Genomic DNA, 26,096 nt, shown 5'->3' on the forward strand with positions numbered 1-26,096 from the left:
CGGATTTGGGGGATTAGGAAATGGATATGTCTGGGGCTGTTATTCTGCCTACTACAAGCCATGAGGCCAATTAGAAGATATTTAACTAAAGAATTAATTAACAAAGACCTATTTTATGATTTTTTGACCTCACATTATAAAAAACATGTTTGAGTGTCTTTTAGCAGAAAAATAATTTCTGCTCACTCTCTTCTCTCTGCTTCTGCTAAGAATTATCTAGTGGTCTAGTGTAAAATGATTCAAATTGGGCTATTTGAAACTTATGATTTCAGATTTTTAAATAATATATGAGTATACTTAAATTATTTAAATAAACTCAATAATTTTTTTAAAAAACAACAACATTTTCACTTATTCTACAGTTATTTAGTAAGCCCCAACCCTAGTCCAGGCATTGTGCTGGCTACTTTTTATATGTTATCACATTTTATCCTCATAATAATCTTATGATGTTACTGGTAGCATCTTAATTTATAAATGAAAAAACTGGACTCAAGGTACAGTAGCTTATAAGTCACAGACCTAAGACTTGAACACAGATTTGAGAAAAGGCATTGAGAAAAGATTTTTTAAAAAGTCATGATTTTGTTACATAATCCAATATTTTTTCTTGTTTTAATAACTATTTAAATAATATTGATTATAAAATAATTTTATATAATTTCAAATTAAATCTATAAGTCATCTCAGATATTGGAATATTACAGGAATCAGTACATTTAAAAAATCAGATAATCTGATTTCAAAAGTGCTAATTATGTTTCATTTTGTAAAAATGCTATGGACTTTGCTGCACTATATCATGTGCCTTCAGCACTTTCTTAATGTTACTCATGTGGTTGTATCACTTACTGAATTGAGACATAATGACTCAAAAGCTGAATTCATGAGTTTCTGTCATCAGACAAATGAGCTGTTTATGAAGGAGAGGAATTAGGTAGTTTTCATCTTTGTGTTTGGCATTAGTCATTTGTTTCTCAGTTCCAGTTTTGGACAAAATAACTCTTTTGGAAGTCAGCTTTCAGATGTGAGTCTCTTTGATTAAAGTGGGGAGAGCACTGGATTTGGAGTCAGGAGAACTGGGTTCAAGTCCTAAACCTGTCATCTACTGTCATAGTAGTCTTAGGCAAGTTCCCTTCGTCTTAGGCAGTTTTCCCTTCTGTATTATATGTCTATATTGCTGACATGCTGATTAATAAATATGATAATGAGCAATGAATTTAAGAGGGCTTTGTAAATTGTAGTCAGTTCGTTGTTTAATAATAAGTTTTTACTCTATGGTTTTGTTTTTCAAGTTTTAGAACTAGAAGGAGCTTTAACCATTAATCAAGTTTTAAAAAGTTAACAGTTGTAGAGGCCTGGATATAAAGTCTACATAGCTTTTTAGTGACATACTCTAAAAGAGATTACCTAATCTTATTTCATTTTTTAAATTCTTTTTTAAAAATCTTTTAAAAATATTTATTTTTAGAGAGAGGGGAAAGAAGGGAGAAAGAGAGGGAGAGAAACATCAGTCTGTGTTTGCCTCTCGCGTGCCCCATACTGGGGACCTGGACTGCAACCTAGGCATGTGCCCTGACTGGGAATTGAACCTGTGACCCTTTGGTTTGCAGGCTGGCACTCAATCCACTAAGCTACACCAACCAGGGCTTAATTCTTTTCTTACATAACTGTTCTTAACTCATTTTTAAGCAAGCTTGCCCAAACATTTGTGAGTCCCAGGAAAAGAGTACACATGGAAGCTCTTATACTCTGTGTCAAAGTATTTAAATGTATAATATATGAAGTCAGTAAACTTAAATATGTTCTATTCTTCTTCCTTGGCAAAGAGAAATACTGGCTTGAATTTAGAATTCTTAGACTTTCTGGAATTCCACATCCAGAGCATGGCAGAAGTGGGCCATTCTACACTCTCTTTCATCCCCGGTTCTACCCTGCACCTCCAGGGGTCTCATGAATGCATCTGAACTTCTCAGCCTACATACCCAAGCATCACCTTTTCTTCCCCATCTCTCTGGCCTAAGCGTGCATATACAGGCAATATGTGTTCCTTGCCGGACATGGACTTCCTTGAGAGAAAAACCTAGGGAATAGACCCTGGCAGCTTCTGCAAGTGAAGGTGAGACAGTTTTAGGTAGAGAGCTCTTGTGTACCTGGAGCGTCTGCTAAGAGAAGGGAGGGATAGTATACCCTTTTATCACCAGGGAATGGTGTGGCAAAGAAACTAGACCCTCTAAATTGTGCAGCCCAAAGAAGGGACCCCTCTTACCTGATCTAAAGGAAGCTGCTTTCTTCTTAAGCAGTGGCACAGATGTGTGAAGTTAGTTGGTAAGAACTGGTAATTTAGCGAGGGGTGTAGGTAGCCTGTCAGTGATGAGAAGAATGATTTTTCTGTCTGTTGAAGTCATTATCATTATCTAATCAATTAGATTCTGTTTCTACCAGTTCAAATACTGTTGATCTATGAAATACTTTAGGAGTTTGTGGGTGACTGTGTAGTTTAAAATAGTCTTGAAAACAAAGCTGAGTTCTTGGGATTCCAGACTTGAAAGTGAAAAGGACCTGCTAATGGGTATTGTGTGTTGCAGTCAATGAGTTGTTAGTTACTATGGCAGTTGATCAGGACAAGCTATTTTATTCTGTGTTTTTAATGAAAAATATTCAGTATCTACAAAATGAAATAAAATAATAGTAAATAAGTGTCCTTTTACTTCAATAGTTGTTAACCTTTTGCCATATTTGCTTTATTTTTATGTATAGATGAATACATAGGTTTTGTTGTTTTTGGCTGTATGATTTGAAGGTAAATTGCAGTTATCATGAGAACTTACCTCTAAATGCTTCATCATAGATCTTGTAAGACTGAGGAGATTCTTTTAACCACTATTCACCCAAGATAATATTTCTACATATCATCTAAAATCTAATTCATATAGTAGCTCCTCTTTATCCATAGTTTCACTTTCTACAAGTTTCAGTTACCTGCAGTCAACCTTGGTCCAAAAATATTAAATAGAAAACTCCAGAAATAAGTACTGTATTTTGCCATGTATAACACACACATTTTTGCCCAAATTTTTGAGGGAAGATTGAGGGTGTGCATTATACATGAGTGGTACTAATTCTGTACCTATATAAATATTTTCATTTATTTATTCTTATGAGTTAGAACTGTAACTCTAGAAAGCAATAATCCTATCTGTATGCAGAATACCCTGGAATATGATAATTTGTTTTGTTTCTAAATATAAATAAATAAATAATTGCATTAACAAATTAAAATGAAAGCCTTTTTTCCCCCCGAAAGTTTGGGCCAAAAACATGGGTGCGCATTATACATGGCAAAATCCGGTAGTCCCTACGTTTCGGATTGCACACCATTTAGACCAATGCTATCAAATCCCTCTCGGGCTCACTCTGTCCCACCTGGGACGTGCATCACCCTGTGTCCAGCAAAGGTGGAACCCAAGCAAATGCTGAAACTGGGATTAGAACCCAGGGCTGGCTGACTCCAAAGCCCATTTCCTTAATCACATGATTATGTTGTGAATAGCTTTCAGTGCCATGGGTAATTTAGGAACTGCTGAATTCAGTATATTTAGTGTTGTCAGTCAGTAGTGAACTTGGGTGAGGTTTTGTGGTTGTAAAAATACACTTTTATTTGGACTCAAAAGATGAGCTTTTGAACAATACAGCATTGAAAAAGCCACGCAAACCAATATAAAATAGTTTAATATTTCATATTTTTATATCACATATGGCCTTTTTATAAATAGCCATTATGAATTCAGATATGTTTATTGAAGTCACTTGGCAACCTTAAATCTAAAAATCTGATCCTGTTACTTCTCTATACAGAATCATTTATTGATTCCCTAATTCCTTCAGTGTAAAGTCCAGATATCTTAGCATGATTTATGACACTTGATAACCCATTGCCTTTCAGTCTTTATTGTTTGTCATTCTTCCAACATGCATCTAGTTTTCTTGTCATGCTAATCATCACTTCCTCTGTAAATATTTCAGTTTACGTATCTGATACACAATGATGTTGTATTTAAGCAATTGCAAAATTAGTTTGTCACCTAGAAATTACAGTAATTCCTTTATAATCAGATATCCAGTCAAAGTTAAAATTTCCTTAGTAGCTTAATAAATGTATTTTTACAGTTAATATTTTCAGGTCAATATCAAAAGAATGGCCAGATATTACAATGGATTGATAAGTATTTTAAGTGTTCCTTTTTTTTCCTCCTCTTTAAGTCTCTTAAGACACTTAGTCTTAAGTCTCTTTTAATCTGTAGTTCCCCTTCCTTGTTTTGTTTCTTATAAATTTTTTGCTAAAGAAACTAAGTCATTTGTAGAGTTGCTCACATTCTGGATGTTGTGGATTATATTCCCATGGTATCTTCTAACAAGTTCTTTTCTTTGTGTTTCCTATAAGTTATATAATAAATTTTTATTTTAAAAAATATAGAACCTTTATGAATATCTACTATTTTCCTGCACTGCTCTGTGGGTGATTAAGATAAAGGCAATACTTTTCATAGTATTACCTTTTTAATGTAAAATTCAAGATTTATGACACTAAAAAAATGAAGGTCCTGGTTGTCTCCAAGTAGAAAGCTGAGTCCTGCATGCATCACAAGGTGAAAGTAAGCCTTTTACAGTGGCAGTTTACAGATGTGAAGAAAGTGAAGTAAAACGATTGTTTCACTTTTATCAAAAACTGTGAAAGCAAATCTAAGGGTGAACCTCAGAAGACTGACAGATTATAATATGCTCTTGGATCAATTTTTGCCCCTTATTTCTCTTTAAAAGCAAGTCTTTATTGGTAACTTGTGGAGAAAAAAATTACGTGCAATAAATAAAAACCAAAAGAAATCACCACACTAATGTTTCAGACAATCCTGAAATTAACTACAAATTTATTATTTTTGCAAGGTTGGTTTGATAAGAGTTTTTAAGTATGTAATTATTCTTCCTGAGGAGATTAAAAACTAGCACACTGGCTTACTATCAACAATCTAAGGGAACTACAATGCCTTATGAGTTAGTTTTCTAATACCACATTAGGATGAGGTGCTTTGCTTTTGACTGCAGAGAGTTGAACCCTTTCCCTTTAACACTCTTTCTTGACACTCGTCTCATACATTCTCGTAGTGTCTTTTGTTTTCCATCATTGCCCTCCTCTTCGTCTGGAAGCTCCTTCAACTTGGTGTTTGGGGGTTTCACTAGTGGTTCTTCCTGCCACTTCACATCGCAAGCTCAAGGCACGCTGTTTCTCTTCTGTTTTATACTCTCTTCCAATGCAGCCTCCATCTACTTGGTCCTAGGCCTGAAGCCCAAGAGTCCCGTCTCCTGAGAAAGGTTGGAAGATTTTTGGCTACAATGCAGTTTAAACTATGTTGCTGAAAATTCCTTGTTCCATGTTTTATTCTTACTAAGGAATTATATCTGTTGGATCATTTGAGACCTTTTATTCCTTAATATTGTATATTTTTTCCCCAATGGAGGAACCTATGCTCTATAGTGGTTGTGATCATTCTATCCTTTGTTTTGGAAGTTTATAATTTCCACTTAAGTCCACATATGGGTGATTCAATAATTTTAAGTATTTGTATAAAAGTATTTAAAATAGATGATTCCTTAATGTGCATGGGTGGGGGTAGTATATGGGAAAATTATTTCACCAAGAGGGAAGAGAATTGAATCCCCACTCAGATTTTAACACTTAATTTCTTGCCAGAATTTCTTTGCTCCCTTCTCTCATGAAGAGAAAGAGGAAAGCAGGTGGTATGAAAACTTTCTAATTTTGTAAAAGTTAACATTTATAAGGACTAGATGCCATTCCTTTTCATTCTGTTCTGTTTCACTTTTATTTTAATTTTTTTGTTTGTTTTTTAAAAAGATTTTTTATTTATTTTTGGATGGGAAGGGAGAGAAAGAAAGGAAGAGAAACATCAATGTCTGGTGGCCTCTCATGTGTCCTGCACTGGGGACCCCCCAGCCTGCAAACCAGGCCTGTGCCCTGACTGGGAATTGAACTGGCAACTCATTGGTTTGCAGTCTGGCACTCAATCCACTGAGCCTCACCAGCCAAGTCCTGTTTCACTTTTTAATGCTAGTCTGGATCCACTAAATATATATCACGTCTTGCTATTAGGTCATGACCTGTGGTTTAAAAACACTTATATACCATAAATCCTTGAGTTTCCTCAATATTGTAATATGTCCAGGTCTTCCATATATCCCTCATGGTTGCTATCAAAATAATTAATACATCACGATACCATCTTTACATTTTGCTATAATTTCTTTTCCTTAGAAATTTTGGACATGATATTAATATATGTGCTTTTGCCTTCTTTTGTATTTTTTTCTTATTTAGCATATTATTTGGCATATAGGTTTTTTGGGACTAAGGCCTTGCCTTTATTTTTCATTTTTAAAAAAACTGGCATTTTGAGCCTGACAAACTTACAGAAAAATCAAAAGTGAAATAAAGAAATTCTCTCACTTTGCAAAAAAATTGGAGAGGAGAGTGCAAGGCTTACAGTCCATCGTCCCCAAAGATATTAATATATATTTTCTATGGATAGGGAGAATATTTCCCTACATAACTGCAGTGTAATCATAACAAGTGGGAAATTCAGCAGGACTGTTGTGACTGAAAGGAGGAAAACAAAACTAAACACAACTAAGTAGCTTTGACAGAATTTGATGATTGCTTATATAGAAGGAAAAAGGAGAAAGAAATGTAACATTGAAAAAACCTTTTTGTATGTATGTGTGAATTGGGAAATGATCTTCATGTAAAATGTCTATAGTTACTTAACTCCTCATTGTTGATGTTCTGTGGGAACATAGTGTTAAAATACTGTGTTCTAATGGAAGAAATATTTGATCATAGATTATTGTCTACTGTTAAGATTTAATGTCAGATAATTAGGGTTTTGAGTCAGCTGATAGAATCTATTGGAAAGCCTTACAGAAGTGAGGTATTTTAGAAATCGTCCTATATTCTGTGGATAGTGTCGGTGAGTTAAGGGTTTTGAATGAGAACAGCTCAGAAATCCACATCTTAAATTTCTGGCCTACCCAGGTTCCAGTCCCAAATTTCCAGTTACTAAAGCTCTCCATTTCAAACTCAATGTAAAAAGAATTAAACTTGTCATGCACCCATACACACCCTATGTCAACTAGATTTCCTATTTCTTTTCCCTTCTGTGCCGATACTTATTCCAGAAACCAAATATTGACTCTTCCTGTTCTTCAGCCATACCCCTCCATATCTAGTTGATTTCTACATCTTGGAAAGGGAAAAATCTTAAATTTCATCCGAGCTTTATTGATAGTATCTCTGCAATTTGAGAAAGTTACTTTCTTTTGTGTTCAAATTACTCCTTGTAAATTATGGTATTTGAACCAAATATGATATAATGTTTAAGAGCATGCTTTCCATAATAAGACTCTCTGCCCTTTTTTTTTCTTCTCTCATATGAGGACATGTTCATTGATTTTTTTTTTTAATAGAAAGAGGAAGAGAGAGAGAAACATTGATGTGAGACAGAAACATTTATTGGTGGCCTCCTGCACAAGCCGCACACGGGGATCAAACCCACAACCTAGGCTTGTGCCCTTAGGCGACTTAGGTGTACAGGACAAAGCTCCAGCCCGCTGAGCCACACCAGCCAGGGCATGTTACTTCGTTTTGGGATCTTTGATGCCTAAAAAGAAAGAAATATTTTAAGGATTCTTTGATAAGAGGTATCAGATGACTTGCCATGACCAAATGAAAAAATAGTATTAATGAAAGAGGTAAACTTATTATGAAGCAGTGAAAATTACGTTTTGGCAATTTAAGGGCACTGCTCCCTAAAGTCTCATTTTTATGAAAGAAAAAGTTGTGGACTTGCTACTTATTTACTTTTAGCAAGGAACTAAAGCTAAAATTTTATCTGAAAAAATCAGCTGTTCCATTAAAATAAGAATTGAGGAGTAAAGGTCAGAAAGATTTTATGGGATTTTTATTTTAGGAAAATTAATGTATTCAGGTTTAAGGAAAATTTTAAGTGTAGTTAGTAATTCCTTATAGCAGCTCTCATGTATTCATTTAAAACCTGTTTTCAGAATTTAAATGAAAAGAGTTTAATTTCTTTTAAAATTAACACTGTTAGCTTATTCTTAGAAGAATCATAAGAGACCTTATCTAATTTCTTAAAGAGAAGTCACTTGTTTTGTGTTCATTTGCATGACCTGCTCTTTAACCCTTCACTCACCTTCAGCTATTTTTATATTTTGAATATTTTAGAGTATCATGGGGGAAAGTGTTGTTCTCCAGTAAAAATTGAGTTGGATTTGGTTTTTTAATACTAATAGCTACATAAAGCCATTTTCCCAGCATTTTAGTTTTCAGGTGATTTTTAAAAGTTAGGTTTTTAATGTATATTTTTAAACACTTGGCTGCAGGAAATGGCAGAGTGAGGGTTAATGTGCTACATGGAGGGAAGAACAGTCCATTGGGGGTTAAATTGCAGAGTCTAATGGAATAATAACTGGTAGCACCATCTGCTGGCCTACTTCCGCAGAAGGAGTCAGTATTTTTAACGACATCTCTAATATTCATGCTGATGCATTTTGATGCTTTGTGCATTCATTTCTTTCTCTGCTTTGTTGGAATCTGGCTATCTGCTTATAGCTGTTGAGGGAACTCAGCTCTTTACGAGGAGTTTACAGCCTTTTTCATATCTAAATAGGATGAACAGTGGAGATAAACTTGCCAAGGCAGAAATGTGTTGATCAATCACAATGTGTGTTTGTGGAGGGTTGTGCATCTCTTGGTTGCAGCTTGCTAAATAGGCCATTTAGGAATCTTCTTTCAATGCTTTTTTCTTGAGCACTGCCTGGGGTGGTGAAAAAGCAGAGGGCAAGCCTTTGTCTGACGCCAAAAATGTCTTCAGTGAAGAGGCCAAGAGGAAGGGTAAGTGAAAGCCTGAATGAGTGGGAGGAGGAGGGGTTCTTTGGGCTAAAAGGCTAATGGGATTGAATAACCTTCCTTATTACTGGCTGCTGCTGCGGGAGTCGTACTGCATCGCCATCTTGAGCTTGTTGCTGTTTTCTCGAGTCTTGGTTATTTGTTATAGCCTGTAGGCCTTAAGGTGGCATTTTAGTGAGCGATTCTAAACCCTCCTTCCTTTCCCAGTGCTGCAGCACTGCTCTGAAACCTTTGATGAGGCAGGTATAGAAAAGATATCCAGTGGAGCACACTGGAATCAGCATGAAAATGTGTTTGGAAATTCCTGGTGGTTTTTTCCTTTGCTATATTCAGAGGCATGTTTACGGGTAAGAACATAACAAAACTGTGATCTAAGTATATGTGGATGAATGCGTGTTTGAAAAGGGTATTCTTTTAAAAATGCTGTTGATCTGCTTCCTGTGATACTGCTAAAATATTAATAATTTTAACGGAAAACTATAAAACTTGTTTTTTTTTTTCAGAATTGCTTGAGCAAAATAATTATGATATAGAAAGAAATACATTTAACTCTTTCACAGAAAAACTAAAACTTTCTCTAATTTTAACTATGGGAATGTCTGTTTACTAACTAGCTATGTTGCTGCATAGATTGCACATTAAAATGATTTTGGTGAGTTCAGGTTCTAGTTCTAGTTTCTTGTAAAGCAGGGGCTTTATTATTCTAAAAATCATAAACTATAAGGAGTAGTCATTCTATATTAAAATTGCTATTTTAAATGTATTGATAATTTTCAGAGTTCTGGAGTGAAGAAGAAAGAAAAGACCTTTTTTTAATTCCAAATACTTACAGGATAAAATCTGAATCAGTTGTATTTACAGGGCAAAATTTGAATCAACTAACTAATCAAGAGTGCTATGAAAATATCAGTGAATCTATATAATCCTTCTTTAAACTTCATTTTTAAAGGCAGTATTTGAGCTTTTTATTTTATACCTACGCTAATTTCTAGACTAGCAAAAATGTTTTGATTTTAAATTTGTCACACTCATGTATTGGTCATATATTTTGCTTCTTTAAGCCTAATTTAAAAATTTCAGATGTTTATGTTAATTGTTTTTTATGTAATCTGGTATGTTGTATAAATAATATCTTGGTTTCTCTAGCCTCCATCTTCCAAGAAGAATGATGGTTCTGGGACATATACTAAGTTGCAGAATACCCAGGTGAGGATCATGTCTGAGAAGAAGCAGAGAAAGAAGGTGGAATCAGAAAGCAAGCAAGAAAAAGCCAACCGTATAATATCAGAGGCCATAGCCAAAGCAAAGGAGCGTGGGGAGCGCAATATTCCACGAGTCATGAGCCCTGAGAACTTTCCTAGTGCTTCAGTTGAAGGAAGAGAGGAGAAGAGAGGTCGAAGGATGAAAGCTAAGCCAAAGGACAAAGAGAGCAAAAAAACAAGAACTTCTTCTAAGTTAAAAGAGAAGACAAAAATTGGGTAAGTTGTTGGAATCAAGTTTAATTCCTTTGATTTGTATGTGATGTGTTTTTTCCCACTTTGGAGTTTTCAGTTGTTAGACACTATGTACACTCTGTTTCTTTTTTGAATGAATTAGGTAATATTCCAGGATCTACTAAATTTTACCATCCTGTGAACATAGCTTTTTTTTTACACTAATATTAGTAAAAAGGAATTTAAAAGGAAAGTGTGTGTGTGTACACATACACACACATATAAATAAATAAGTAAAACAGAAAAAGAAACTAACAAAACCAAACCACACATATTGCTGTTCCAGTTTTAAGTGTACTTTACAGAATGTGCATTACATTTTTTTTATAAGATTTTTTAAATGCTTAGTTGTACTCCACTGGGCACCTTATACTTTGGAAACATGAGTTATAATATTTTCTCATAACCTTGGACTAAATGGAATGGCAAGAAAACTGAGACTTATAAGCAGCCCTTTGCTCTTAAGAGTCTTTCTGATTTAATTCATGTGATAAAGAGGCCAGGTGAGGATTGATGGTCCAAGAGAATTATAAGGACAAAGAATTGCCCTAGGAGGATACATTAACCCTAGGTGTTTTTATTTGACAAATCATCTACTACATTTAAAAAAATAAAATGTTATGTTATTTGTTCTGTATGAAGTTTGTTTTGCATGCAAGGATAAAAATAACCTAAGGCCAGTATAGTTTAGAATTGTTTTTATAAGAAAATTTGGTCATTTTGCAAGCTTTGTATGAAATATTAGGGAAAGTATTTACTTCTCTTTTTTTCCATACAAGAAAGGACCCAATAAAGGAAGAGTTCCCCATAATGAAAATCTTCATTTGCTTAAGCAGTTATTAATACATTATGTAGATATTAAGAACTAAAACAGTTTTATAAAATAAATTAATTCTCAGCATTTTAAATACAACCACTAAACTGAATTATATTGTTAGGTCCTGATACCTTTCAGTCCAAACCATTAAATAACATGGTCTTTCTTGTAATAATAGAGCAATAATTAATATTATTGATTTTATATTTTATTTGTAGGCAGCTAAAATGAAATTTGAAAGATAACTTTTTACTTCTTTTATATTTAAAGGTTTTGTTATGAAAATATCTTATTTTCCAATATTATATCTAATTTTAATTTATGAAACCCCGTATTTAACCTTTTACTATATTGAAAGGTAACATAATTAAAGTCAGAGATATAGACAAAGTAGTGTACTTTTAAAAGGGTATTTAAAAGCAACATATAAAACAAGAGGAAATTTGTAGTAAACTTTTTCAAGTTTAAATCTGAGGGTTGGGAGGATAGCTAGAGACAAAAGAAAGCAGAAGTGAATTGGGTTCAAGAAAATAATTAATGTACATAAGGGAAAGTAGAAATAATTGAAATTATAGTAGAGAAACATGGATTTTTGAAAGATGTAAATTGATATGGGAAGGAAGAGTAAATTATTACAGTCATATCTGATTCATTCTGTGATGTGTGTAGTTTTGCTAGAAATAGATTGTTAACAGTGAATTATTTTAATATTGCCCAGCATTGATCAATTTAGCATTTGTTCCAGAAACAGCATTCTTGAGAAAATGAGGTGAAAATTGTACTGGAAAGATAACATATTAATATTATTGACAATACATGTAATATATATGGGAAGATACTGAACAGTTGCTAAAAACTATTGTTCAAGGGCATAGGACTTTCTGAGAGAGGACTTTATAAATTGTAGGCAGGTAAGTACAATTGAACTTGCCTATATGTTGTTATTAGGCTGTTAGAATAAAACAGTTCATTCATCATCTTTATCAGGCAAAGGTTATCATTTTGGAGGAAAATGTAGTATACTTGGAATTGAAATTAATATACAATCTAGAGTTGCTGTATTAGTTGAAATATTTTATGTCTGTGCTTTCCAGTAAGCCACAATTTAAATTTCGAATTTGACAAGTTTTTAATTTTTGTGTGAAGAGTCATCATTTAAATAGCTTAGTTCCATCATTTTAATTAGTAGCATTTTGTGATGTAGTAAACATTTTCTTGTAAAATTTTGGATGAATTGGGCTGTTGCTAATCTCAAATAATTGATATCAGGTGAAATTGAAGGGAATAAATTCTGAAATTTAGCCATCAATAATAATGTGAAACATAAATTTTAAAAGTAACTAAATTTCTAAACAACAAATTATGGTTGGTACACAGTCAGAGTTGGTATTTAATTAACCATATATTTGATTTGATGTACTCTAGAAAGACTAATCTGAAGACAACCACTACTGCCTCTGTCACTTAAAGATGAATGTCTTAACCGTTCAGGGAGCAGAGTGCCCTTTTCAGAGTGCTTCGGTCTAGTCGCGTGTAATCCTTACAGCAGTTCTGCGAGTTAGATCGGGCATGCAGTATGGTAATGTGGTTAAATGCTTTGACTTTGGAGCCAGTTACATTTGTCCAGTTGTGTTGCCTACAAGAATTGTGATCCTGGACAAATACTTAACCTCCTTAACCTTTAGTTTTTTGTAAATGAAAATGGGGATAATGATACAACTTGCCTTGTAGTATTATTTTTGAGGATAAAATTATTTAGTAACATTTAAAGCAAACAGAACAGTACCTGTAATGCATTTAATAAATGTTAGCTATTGTTATTTCCTGAAAACAATACATAGCATATAGCTGTTTAAGGAAAAACCCAGGGCCAGGAGCCACACCCCTTCTTCTAGCCTAAACTCTCACTTCTCTGCCTAGGTTCTCTTTTCATTAAAGCTCTGTTCCTAAATAAAATTAGTTTTAAAAATCAGACAAACAAATACAGTTGTTACTTGTTAAGAGGGATAGTAAGTTAACTTTTTTCTTTTTTTAAGATTTATTTTTAGAGAGAGGGGAAGGGAGGGAGAAAGAGAAGGGGAGAAACATCATGTGAGAGAAAAACATTGATCCCTTGCTTCTCAGATGTGCCTTGACTGGGATGCAACCCGCAACACAGGCACGTGTCCTGACTGGGAGTCCAGCTGGCGACCTTTCGCCTTGCAGGATGATACCCAGCCACCTGAGCCACACCAGTCAGGACGATAGGTTAACTTATTAGTGGCTTCTTTTTTATATGAGATTGCCTGTGTCTGTCAAGTTAGTTGGAGTAGCATTTAGAACAGGTAAATTTTGTTTGAAATATACCTGGAGTTTGAAAGGATTGCCCATGGTTATGTAGAGAGGGTTGTGGGTTGAAATAGAAGTGGCAGGTGTAAAGTAAAGAGGTAGGACAGGAAACAACTCTTTTCTACTTTAATGTTTTCATGATATGGCAGTCAGGTTCTTATAAGCTGCCTTTCAAGTGGAATAGCAGGAATTTATTAAGTAATAGTAGGTACATAATAGATGCTCCATGAACAGAAGGGAATGAATTTTATGGAATGAATGCATAAATAAAGGAGTGGAAGTTTAAGTATTAAAAGATAACAAATGGTTGAATTTGATTTGTTAAATCAAAAACAAATGCCCAGCTAAGCCTTCACGAAACCACAGGGACATAACTATGGTTTAGTGATAGTAGAAAGTTCTAAAATAACATTTATTTCAAGAGTTCTAGTAGAATTTTCTTAAAGCTCTCTTCAGTTTTAGATTATGTAATAGAATATTACATGATGAAACATTTTTAAATATATGGTTTGTAACTTTGACAGTTAAATTATGTTTCCATGTTGTCAGTTAGAATTTACTTTTTTGTGTTATAGATTATCAGACATAGGTGGAATATTTTTGATTCTTAATGTTCTTGAGTCCCCATAAATGTAATCAGTAACAATCCTTCATGATTAACATTTTTGTGAATTTATTGATAATTATTATATTTGTTATAGGAATGCTAGTTATTAGGTGCTAGAAGTAGCTTTTAAAGCAGAAACATCTAAATGAGGAAATACTTATCAAACTCAAGTAGAAATTAAGGATGTCATATTATAAAGAAAAACAATGAAACATTGAATCATCTCAAAATTATATTGTACCCTTTCTTTTTTTCTTTTTTTTTAAGATTTTATTTATTTATTTTTAGAGAGGAAGGGAGGGAGAAAGGGAGAGAGAGAGAAACATCAATGTGCCTGCAATGTGCCGTGGCCTGAAACCCAGGCATGTGCCCTGACTGGGAATCGAACCTGCCATGCTTTGGTTCGCAGCCCATGCTCAATCCACTGAGCTATGCCAGCCAGAGCCCCTTTCTTGCCATAGTCTTTTTGAGCCCCCAAGAGGGAAGAAGGAAAATAACACTTGTTAATTAGCTACCATCATATATGCACATATATCTGTGTATTTCTTAAATGAAACTAACATGTATGTTCACATGCATATCTATAGAGGGGCATTTAGTCTAAATAAAATATCAGGAAAATAATGTAAATAAATAAAATCTGAGGGAAAAATAAGATGAATTCAGAAATTGGAAATGATTACTTTAGTTCGTGTTAATAAAGTGATAAATGGGATCCTGGTTGCAAGTACTCAGGATAACAGGAATTGAGTATCTATTAGGATACACTGTACATGTAGTAATTACTTAATCATTTCTTGGCATATGATAAAAAAGCAGTTTGAAAAATGTATGTATGAATTTGTTATGTATTTTTAATTATTAATAATATGCCATTAGTAGTCTGTATAAGTTCTATAATTTTTAAATTCCCAGCAGACAAAATGTTTCATCAATTTCATTCCTAACATTTAAACTTAAACTCAGTGAAAATCTGAAACAGCGGAGAGAGGGAATAAGGTGACTAAATGGCAATGGGAAAAAATATAATAAAGATGATATATTTAAAAACATATAAAAAGAAGGAAAATCTGAAACATTCATCTACAGAAAGTATTTACACATACATTATTAATATAAATTTAAGATGTTTATAGTTCTGTTTTCAAGATGCATATGTTTACATAAATTATATTTGTAAGGTTTATCATTAGCAAACAATGTGCTTTATTTTTTTGAATCTAAGATGCCATTGATTATAAGACAATTATTTTATGTGTTACCAATAAGGAAAAAATATTGGCAATTAAAACCATGTTATATTGTTGATTATTAGATGAATTTTGATATTGTAGGTGTTAATATGTGGAAAAATGTATATCTTAGAAGGATGAGGTGTGAAGGACTTGATTTTAATGTTCCTATTTGTCAGTAATTTTTAACATAAACACCATTTTCTTTTTTTAAGGAAGAAATGTTTTTAAGAATAAAAATTAAACTTAATATTGAATGTCAACTGTAATGGAAAAAATAAAATTAAATAAACTTTAAAAATAAAAATTAAAAAATAATTAAACTGCTGATAAATATATTGACTGTGATTAATCCTCAGTAACTTTATATGAAATAACTAAGTAAATTCAACTTTTTGGAAAAAATGATGTCTACCCTTAAACAGGACGTAATTTATTATCCAAGCTACCAAAAACTTACAATATAAAGTTAATTTCACAAATTTAAGGTTAACTACAATACAGAGCTTTTTTAAAGCTTGGTTGCTTTTTCCAGATGAGTTGAAGCTGGAGTCTGAGTTGAACCTGAAGCAAGAGTAATCGTACCAAATTAAATGTTTCTTTAAAAAAAAGTTTTAATTTGGTAACTTCCAAAATAGTCCCAGTATTTTTCACTTGGCTTGCAAACAAAGAAATTATAATGTGCATATATTTTTGCTTGTTCCTTCACTTATGATCAATTGGATGCATTAATTACAACAAATGGACTCATTGGATAAGATTCATTGTTTGTCCAATTATTGCAGTGAGACAATCAACAGGGGGCAATTACAGAATGACAGTGTAAAGTGCAGCTTGTTATACAGACTTTACTAATATCGCGGGCAGGAGTTAGATGAGTGCATAAATTACATTTGAAAATCAAATACCAATATCAAGTATAAACATAGAGGTTGTCTGGTGCCTTAGACTTATCAAATGAATTCACATTTCAAATTTATAGTTAGTTTGAAATTGTTCTTTGCTGTATGAAACAAGGCATGTTTTGAAATTTAGTTATTTTTAGTAGCTTGAACTTGTTTTGTTGAAGTTTGCCAACATATCCCTTCAATGTTTCAACAAACCAAAACTTGCATGAAGCCTTTATTATTAATATAGTCTGTATTGCATTTTTGCTTTACTTTGGTGATATTTCTAGGAATAGCAAACCAGTGGTTTATTTCAAGAATAAATCTATGAAATTTTAGTTTCATTTATAATGAAAGTGTATTAGAATTAATGTAGTAAACTTCATGATCCATGATGGAAGAATGGAGTGTATTTTGGTAATTTGGTATTTTTACCCACATGTTTGTTGGTTTCTTTACTTTTGGATCATCTGATTTCCTTCAGTTAACATTTATGGCTATCATCTGTTGTTGTACAGGCAATAGAGATTTCTGGTTGTTCAAAAGTCAGGTAAACTTTCACCTTAATTTACTAAAAGATAATATAGTTTCATATTTTTCTTTATTCATTCAACCATATTTATTGATATCAGTGTCTATTGCCTGGTTTAACTATAGTGTCATTTTAAAATTAGTAGGATTTTAAATGCAGTATACAGATTATCTGTCATAGAAAAGTACACTTGGAACTTGTATCATCTTATTAACTAATTTCACCGAAATAAATTTAATTTATTTAAAAATAAGTAAATACAATAGACAAAAATAAAGTCAGTAAGATATGTTAGAAATAGTAGACTAGGAATAAAGAGACCATATTGTCTTTTACTAAACTGGTGACTTTGATAGTTTATTTTGTCTTTTAGAGAGGAAGTGTTCTACTAGTTTAGTGGCACTAATACCTGCCTTGCCTGTTTCAGAGTTTTTCTTAGGATCAACTGAGATAATGTAGGCAAAAGCACTTTGATATTTTAAGTGTTCTATAAGTAATAGTTTTATTATCCTGAATGTTTGTTCTTTAGAATATTCTACACTAACTGTCCTGAGAAAATTGTTCTAAAATCTGATGGTGTATCAGAATCTGTTAGGGAATTTTTTAGAAGTCTGATTGGGTCTTACCTGCTAGGTGACCTGAAAATTGGAAACAGGAATGTGGCCTTGGAGTAGTCTGGAGCCAGCTTGGTTCCAGCAGGCTCCAGGAAGATCAACCAATCCCACACAGAAAGGAAAAAAAAAATAGAATAGATTGGATTAAATCTCCTAGGGACCATATATAGAGAGGGAAGAAGGCTGGAGACAGATCTTTGAGAAATACCAAAGTTTAAATGTTGTCACTGATTGAATCCTGCTGAAAACCAACATACTAAGAGAAGGTGGAGAAAGGAGCTAAAGAAGTTTTAGCAAGAACCAGAAAAATAAATATAGTGTCATGGAGCTAAGAGTTCAGAGAAGGAAAAGGGGATTAGTTATTTTATGTTACTAAATAAAAATTTAAATTTCCTTTGGGTTTAGCATTACAAAAGTCATTTGTGTCCTTAGACCTAAAGAGTTTTAGGTTTTGGAGAGAGGTATTGATTTCTGTCTCTATTCTTAATATCAATGTGACTTTGACCAAGTTATTTAACTCTCTAAGCTTTAATTTCCTCTCACATAAAATATTATTTGCCTTTCAGATTGTAAGAACATCATGTGAGATGATTGTATGTAAAGTCCAGATTATAGTGAGTTGAGAAATGAAACTAAAACAGTTAGTAAACTTTTTTGACAACTATGGATGAGAGGAAGGGAGAACAAGATCATGTGGTATCTAATAATAGATATGGCCTCAAGGGAGATTTTCATTTTAAGAAGGAAACCAGGGTATGGACAGGACCAGAAGAGGGAAGAAATGGCCAATGAAAGATGTCAGAGGGAATGGAGCCGTAACTGTGGTTGATTTCTTGATATCATTTCATTATATCTTTTTGTACTTTTATTTCCTGCTTCCAACATGAGCTATATTTTTACCCTTTATTTACTTTGCTCACATACTCAGAAGGGTGCAGGTGAGGCACCAAATAAGAATTAATCTGTTGAAGGTGGTAATTATACCAACACAACAATAACCTGTGAATAAATCATTTTTTCTTTGCTCACGTGTAATCATCTAGTCAGTAACCAAGTCCTACTTGTTCTGCTTCCAAAATAAAAAATTGTGTCTTTTTTTTAGTACTTCACCATGGGCCCAGCATGCACTCTTTGTCACTCACTTTAATTGTCCTTTGTTTGGTCCCTGGTTTTCCTGCCTTGCGTTTCACTTCCTTCTAGGCGCATTGCTCTCTTGCTTAAAAGATTCTTTCCCCTCCCCCAGTTCTATTGAGAAATAATTGACATATAACATTGTGTTAGTTTAAGGTGTACAACATTTGATATATGTATGTATTGTGAAATTATTACCATCATAAGTTTAGTAAACATTTATCATGTCATGTAGTTAAAAATTTGTTCTTGTCATGAGGATTTTTAAGATTTACTGCCTTAGCAACTTACAAATATATAGTATAGTATCGTTAACTATAGTTTCACCCCCAGAACTTCCTCTTTTAAAATCTCATATTTTTCACTTGCCTTATTTTTTTTTAAACTCTTTCCATGTTATCTCAGTGCCATTTATTATTGTGGTCATATAACAGATTCTTCTTAAATTCTTGCTCTGTGGAGCTTAAAAGCTAGCCTTCAAGCAAAACGTTAACTCCTTGCGTGTCATTCAAGGCCTTCCGTGATCTTCACCCTGTGCTGATGATCATCTCTGTTTTCTTCCTCATGCAGTACTCTCTCTGTGTTCCTGGCATGCTGTCTCCTGCATATTCCCAGTCTTCTCTGGTACCCGTACCTGGGATGTACCCTGTCCCTTTTCTTACTGCCTGTTGAACTCCTTTGGACTCCTTTTTATCATTCAGATCTCAGACGGCAGACTTCTCCTTTTCTCTAAAGCCTCCTTTACTCCTCAGTAAACATGAGCACTTCTTCCTTTATGTTTACATTACATTCAGTGCTGAGCTCCATTTTAGCATTTTAACTGTGATTGTATTCTAACAATAAGGTTAGGAACCATGTCCACTTTCTCTTCAAATTCTAGAACCGAGGAAAGTGCCTGGAATATAATAATTAGACATATAGTGATCATTAGTTGAGAAGTTCCTATATGCCATGACTTTCCTAAGATGTGCTATGCATTATCGCCTTTAATTCTCCACAGTGCAGGTAGCTGCTATAATACCCTATTTTCCAGGCAAGGGAACTAAGGCTGAAAGATATCAAGTAATTTACCCAGTGTCTCACAGAAGGTAAACGGTGGAATCAGGTTTTAAGTCTTTGTACCATGTAATTTCAAGCCACTGTCTTAACTTCCAGGTTCTCCCACATAAGTAAATAATTGCTGAAAATTCTAAGTTTTCAGTGTTTGGAATATAGATAATCTAAAAGAGAATTTCCCTGATTAGCTATTAGCATGGTTTGTGAATAGCATGGTACTTTAAGATCATGTCCTCTCATCTGTTGAACCACATTAGGAAATGTGGGAGCTCTGAACTTCTACCTCTGATCAGGACCAAAAAATGAGAAAAACTCTTGTTCTTTTAGACATTTGTATGTCATGTGTATGTATTATGTGTAAATATCAATGTACGTATATATACATGTACACGTATATTAGAAAGACAAACAAGCAAATTGTTAATATAGAAAAAATAAAAGAACTTACTCCTTAGGAATTTATAGTACATCTAGGATAAGCCTTAATGTAAGTGAAATTTAAAGAACAGCTAGTTTTTAAAGTGTTTTATGTAAGGGAAAAATTACTATGGGGAAGAGGTGGGATTCGAGGACATTTAAGTGTAATTTGAATTTAGCAAGAGGTGGAAGGGATAAACCCTCATTTGAAATCTACAAGATAAAAAAATAAATGAATTATTTTCATTATTAATTTATATGAACTGACATTTCCTCCCTTGAAAAATAATCTTGAGCCTAAGAAAGGAGTGATAGAACTTGACCATCTTTCTTATGCTTAGAAGCACATCAGTTCAACATTAATTAGTGTTTGCTCCAGTAGAGCACAGTTTTTGTCTTGAAAATGTCATTATGGTTTTCATGATAATTATCACCTTTGGTTGAACATTTAAGTGAGATAAAATGACATAATGCTTATTATGGTGATCTTAATTTGACTAAAAATGAAAAAATGTGGAAAGATCTTACTGTGTACTCTTTTCTTTTCGAAACAGCAAACTCATTATTACATTGGGTAAGAAACAAAAAAGAAAGAACGAGTCTTCAGACGAAATATCGGATGCAGAGCAGATGCCACAGCGTACATGCAAAGAGGAAGACTCTCAAGTGAGTATTAATTTTTTTTCTGAGACGAAGCACTGGTAGAATTATTTAGATAGCGTAATAATTGCTTTATAGGTATTTATACTATAGCTTAGTAGTAAAAAATGCATTTTATTGTATAGCAGAACTTCTGTGATAGCATTACTACAATATGCTCCTAGCAGTATTCCCATAGAATGTTAGATCCGGGGTGAACTTACATATCCTCTCATACCCCTCATTTTTCAGGTAATGAAACTGAAGCCCAGAGAGTTTGAGTAGTAATCCAAAGTCCGCACTGGCTTTGAGCATGGAGAAGTATCTAGTGATAACCTGTACTTACAGAGTGATTTTGAAAGAACTTACTGATGGAGATATTAATTTTAAAAATCACCTACAATGATAAAGCAAATGAATTGAATCAATCATAATTCCTTTGGTCTGCTTCTGTCAAAGAGAAAAATAAACATTTATATTAAAAATCCCCTAATGTAGACAAAAATACTGTGCTTTTTGCCTTTTTATTTTTTTTGAATAGGTGGATATTCAAAATAACCTTGTAAAGTTATAAAAATATGTAGATAGTGAAGGTCATAATAATTCAGGCCACCCTCTGCTCTCTTAATAATTAAAGTATTACTATAGGCCGTAGGGGTGGTGGCAGTTGTTGAATTATGGGGCCAGAAAGCCCCTGAATGGCCTTTCTTCTTCCTTATGCAGCTTCTTATCCAATGGGAGAGTAGTGGCTCAAGGCTCCTGGGCTGCTGCAAGAGTTGAGGTAAGGGCAGTGACCGAAGCTCCTAATATTTACATGGCCTGGCTTTTTCTTCATATGTTATCCTTAACTTAGGTAAACATAGTTAACTTATTCAACATGAGAAAGTTTAGTTTAATTTTCACTAGAATAATGCTGGCCATTTTTCCATTATGTAATTACCAAGCAATGAAATGGTAGAATAGGTTAACGCACACATTTCTTCCATACCTTTCACTCGAGTGTGAGTTTCCTTTGATATGTGTTGCTTTAACACAGAAAAATTAAATGGGAAAGGAAGGAACTGTTTTGTAATAAACACTTATAAATCTATATTTTTGCTATATTTAAATGTATCATTATATAAATGATGGAGAGATCCATATAACTTTCAACCAGTGGATTTGAAGGCCTGAAAAGTAATTCAAGTTTCAGGTTTGGAGTCAGGTGGAAATCTAAAAATATAAACATGATATTTAATTTTTGTACCTTTAATCTCAATAGATAGTACTTCAGTAGTCTGACTATATCTAGACTTATTTTAAAGCCCTGAGCAGAGTATATTAGGGTTATAGGTAACAAGTAATATTATATCATAATGAAGTCATTTAAAAGCATAATGTTCCCAAACTCTTAATGTAAAGAACTATAGACTGATCTGTTGTAACCATTAAGACATAAGAAGAAAAAGGTTAGAGAAAAGAAATTTGAAGAAAGAATTTGTCATTATTTTAAATTGTGGTTTGAAAAAGTTATGGAGGAAGAAAGTTAGAAAAATCACACCAGCCAAAAATGTGGACATCAAATTAGTTTTCATATTTTTAAAGAAGTAGGACTACACAAAGAAAGATAATTGATGAGAGTCACACCTTGTTTGGATTTACCTGATAATGTCACTATATAATCTAGTATAATATAACTTATGAAAAATCAGCTATAACCTTGTAACTCAGATATTCTTAGAATAGAATAGTCTATTCTTTTAGACTAATGAAGTCTTCATAGGATTGGAGAGCAGTTTATAATAAAGTGGCCCTCATTCTGTGTTGAAAGGGGTTACCTGAATGTGTACTTCTGTTAGTTCAATGGATTCTTTCCGGTCACTTATTTACTGTTTGCTAAAAACAAAGTGAGGAACTTCAGAGTACTAATAAATGCATCATAAGTGACTAGAAATGAAACGAATGCTGAAAATTCCTGACAGCACCTTCTAAAAGTATACTGAATTATACTCAAACCTCACTATTTAGAAGACTTGTGCCTAGTGAGACATAACATTGGTAATACATGTTGTTAGAATAATAAATGTCACTTTGGTTATTAATTAAAACCATTCTTGAACATTAAGAACTATTATGCCCATAATACAAGTCTAAACATTCCTTTAGCCTACTATTAAATTAGAGATCCTTAGAATTCTGCACCACCACCACCACCACCACCCCCCCCCAGGAAATAATAAATAGATCTTTCACAGCAGGTTGTGGGAAAATTGGGTTTCTAGAAATCCTTTTATTATAATTATTTTATGTTCCCTTCTTGTCTCTGATATTAACAAAGTGGTACTTTGAGTTTTGGAATGTAAGTAAATGTCTTGTTGGCCAGAAGGTGGTGATAGAGGCACAGAATTGTGTATTGCATTTGGCTGAGCTCACTCGCTGCATTGGTTGCTCTTTCTCTAAGTATAGCGCTTGTCTGAAGAGAAAGAGGCAGAGGCATGCTAAAGGCCCCTGGATACGAATTAGTTTGTCCCCATACTGCTCATGATTCAGCCATCTTTGTCATGGCTGGGGGAGTATGGATGACCTACCAAAGTGAAGACATTGTCAGGAATCAAAGGGAGAACACGTGGTATATTTGCTGGCTATATTTTCGGAGGGTATCATGGAAGTTACTAAATATACAAGAGAAAATGGAATAGAAAAAGGAAGAAGAGGGATAGATTTACCAAATATTGGGAAGTAGAGAAGTTGGCTGAGATGCCTCTACCCACGAGACTTCAGGGAGGAAAATAATCACAAACCTAAGTCCTTGGGGTTTCCATGTCAATGTGAGAGTCTTTTTATAGTGGGAACATCAATTATTAGGTATTTAGGGAGGTAAGTAAAGCCATGCGTATTTGATACCTAATTTAAAATTACTTAGATCATTTAAGAATTGTGTTACTACATGTAATACTTATTTAAAGTTTTATTTCTGTTTTTGATAGTGATGTTCTTTATTGTTAAGGAAAGGTAGTAAAGTTAGTAAAACACTGGTTCCTCCTTCATTCACATTTAATTATTTCATAGATTTACTACTTAATTATTTCGTGTGTTTTTAAAAACATGTTATATTATTTTGTTTTATTCTTTTTTAAATATAACTTCATTAGTTTTATGGCAAATATTTAATTTCTTCTAGTTTTATGCCCCTAATTACTGGTTAAAACCAGTATTCATCTGATGGACTTTTTAAGATTTTGGGCAAAAACTGTGAAAGTATTAATAGTTTAACATATGTGTTTCCTGAGGTATGAAATAGTTAAATAAAATTGATACCTTTTTACTCTTCTTAATAATAGTTTCTAAAGAAAAGTAATAAAGTAGTTACTAATTACTAATAAAATATATTTTGCCTAAGCCATGACATTTAAATAAAATAAAATGTTTTCATTCTTAACAATTTCTAAAGAAAAGCAATGAAGATATTACTAATCCTTATTTGAAACTTTAGGAAATAAATCTAAAGATTATAAGCCGGTGGCAAAGGGCAAATGATAATCATCCTTTAATAAATGAAAGAATGAGGAAAAATGAAGTAGCATACAATTTTGAAAATTTAATGTACAAAACTGACATACTGGAGTGATTATTTTAAAATCTTGCCTTTAAAATGCCATATCAATATGATCCTCATGGTTCATTACAGAAAAGAAGATCAAATCGACAAATTAAAAGGAAAAAATATGCAGAAGACGGAGAGGGAAAACAGTCTGAAGAAGAGGTTAAGGGCTCTATGAAAATAAAAAAGAATTCAGCTCCTTTACCTGGTGAACAGCCTTTACAATTATTTGTGGTAAGACACCTTTGGGATTATGATGGTAAAACATTTTAAACCAACATAAATTCTTTAAAATACTTGCATTATTTTTCCTCCTAAAACCTGCTCTGACTTTTCCTCCTGGATTTTTTATTATAGTTAATGGAACCATTAATCATTCAAATCAGAAAGCTAGGGATTAATGTAATGCACCTCCCAAATATATGCAGACTATTCCTAAGTTAGAAGCCTGATTATAGTACATTTCTATTGAAAATTCTAATAGTTGCCTGAGTCTTACAAAAATAACTGCCTTCTTAATACAGCATATGAAATGTTTTGTATGGGTTTTCTAGCCTTATCTTCTTCCACTTCTTTACACGTAATCTATCCACTGGTTTTATGAACGTAGTAACTGAATGCCCTGTTTTGATACCTCTGTTACTGCATGTGCATTGTCCTTTTTGTATAATTTTTTAAATGTCTGCTATTTGGATTGTGAAAAACCACAGCCTGCTGCGTAATGTGGCACCTTGGGCAAGTACTTACTTACCTTCTCTATGCCTGAGCTTCCTTTCAAATCTATAAAACAGTGGTGATAATAGTACCTACCCTGTGATGTAGTTGCAAGGATTAAATAGTATATACACAAAGTGCTTAGAATAATGCTTATTACGTTAAAAAGCATAATGTCTTCACTATGCAGATAAAGTTGAGGACAGTAACAACAATTTATGTTTCTGTTTGTGTATTTCTAACATTTGCTGCCTGGGGTATGTGTGATGTAAATGTTGAAGTTTCATGTTTTCATAAACAGATGAGGTGAACCTAAAGGAATTTTAAGAATGTGCCATTATTTTCCCCTCCTTTCCTACAGGAGAATCCAAGTGAAGAAGATGCTGCAATTGTGGACAAAATATTATCTTTTAGAATTGTGAAAAAGGAAGTAAGTGATGGGACATTACACTTTATACTTTATATTCAATGGTCTGATAATAAAAGTTATAATTATTGATTTTATTTTCTTAGATATCACCTGGAGTGATGATTGATACAGAAGAATTTTTTGTAAAATACAAGAATTAGTAAGTATTTCAGTTAGAAAAATAATAGAAAGACACTGATTTAAGTATAAATTAATGTTTAATATTTATATTATGTTAAATTGATTTTTATCTGCATTATAAAAGTTTTATTTATTTCATGAAGTTAAACATTAACAATGAGAAGACTAAAAGTCTTTTTTTTGTTTTAATTTATTTTAATCATTGTTCAAGTACAGTTTTCTCCCTTTTACTCCCAATCCCGCAAGACTAAAAATCTTTTATGTTAAAGTTGAATTATTTTTCAGAACACAATTAACGTCAAAATGCAGGAATCTATGAAATGTGCTTTTACAAATTATAGAACATTATTTGTTAAGTTTTATTATATTGTATTTTTGAACTTTTCACAATTCCATAATTTCAGTGAAAATTATTTAAATAAAATTATACTGGTTTCGAAACAAGTTAGCTTTCTGATCATGCCAAAGCTGTTAACAATGAAGAAGTATACTGTGAATCAC

General features: G+C 33.0%; 1 protein-coding gene across 10 annotated transcripts in view; it reads left to right on the forward strand.

The window, feature by feature from the left end:
* The window catches only part of CHD9 (chromodomain helicase DNA binding protein 9), a 113,266-nt gene that overhangs the window by 26,149 nt on the left and 61,021 nt on the right, over positions 1–26,096 (forward strand). For 6 of the 10 annotated variants that reach the window (XM_036011811.1, XM_036011813.1, XM_028501724.2 and 3 more), the window contains exons 3-7: positions 10,145–10,476; positions 20,667–20,778; positions 24,419–24,565; positions 25,407–25,475; positions 25,559–25,614. In XM_036011811.1, coding sequence (XP_035867704.1) covers positions 10,145–10,476; positions 20,667–20,778; positions 24,419–24,565; positions 25,407–25,475; positions 25,559–25,614 — 716 coding nt within the window. Of the gene's footprint in view, positions 1–8,900; positions 8,984–9,053; positions 9,346–10,144; positions 10,477–20,666; positions 20,779–21,474; positions 21,533–24,418; positions 24,566–25,406; positions 25,476–25,558; positions 25,615–26,096 lie in introns of those variants that run through there. The other 4 variants (XM_028501725.2, XM_028501726.2, XM_036011815.1 and 1 more) reach the window with 3 other exon arrangements.

Source organism: Phyllostomus discolor, chromosome 12, assembly GCF_004126475.2.
Source record: "Phyllostomus discolor isolate MPI-MPIP mPhyDis1 chromosome 12, mPhyDis1.pri.v3, whole genome shotgun sequence".
NCBI lineage: Eukaryota > Metazoa > Chordata > Mammalia > Chiroptera > Phyllostomidae > Phyllostomus > Phyllostomus discolor.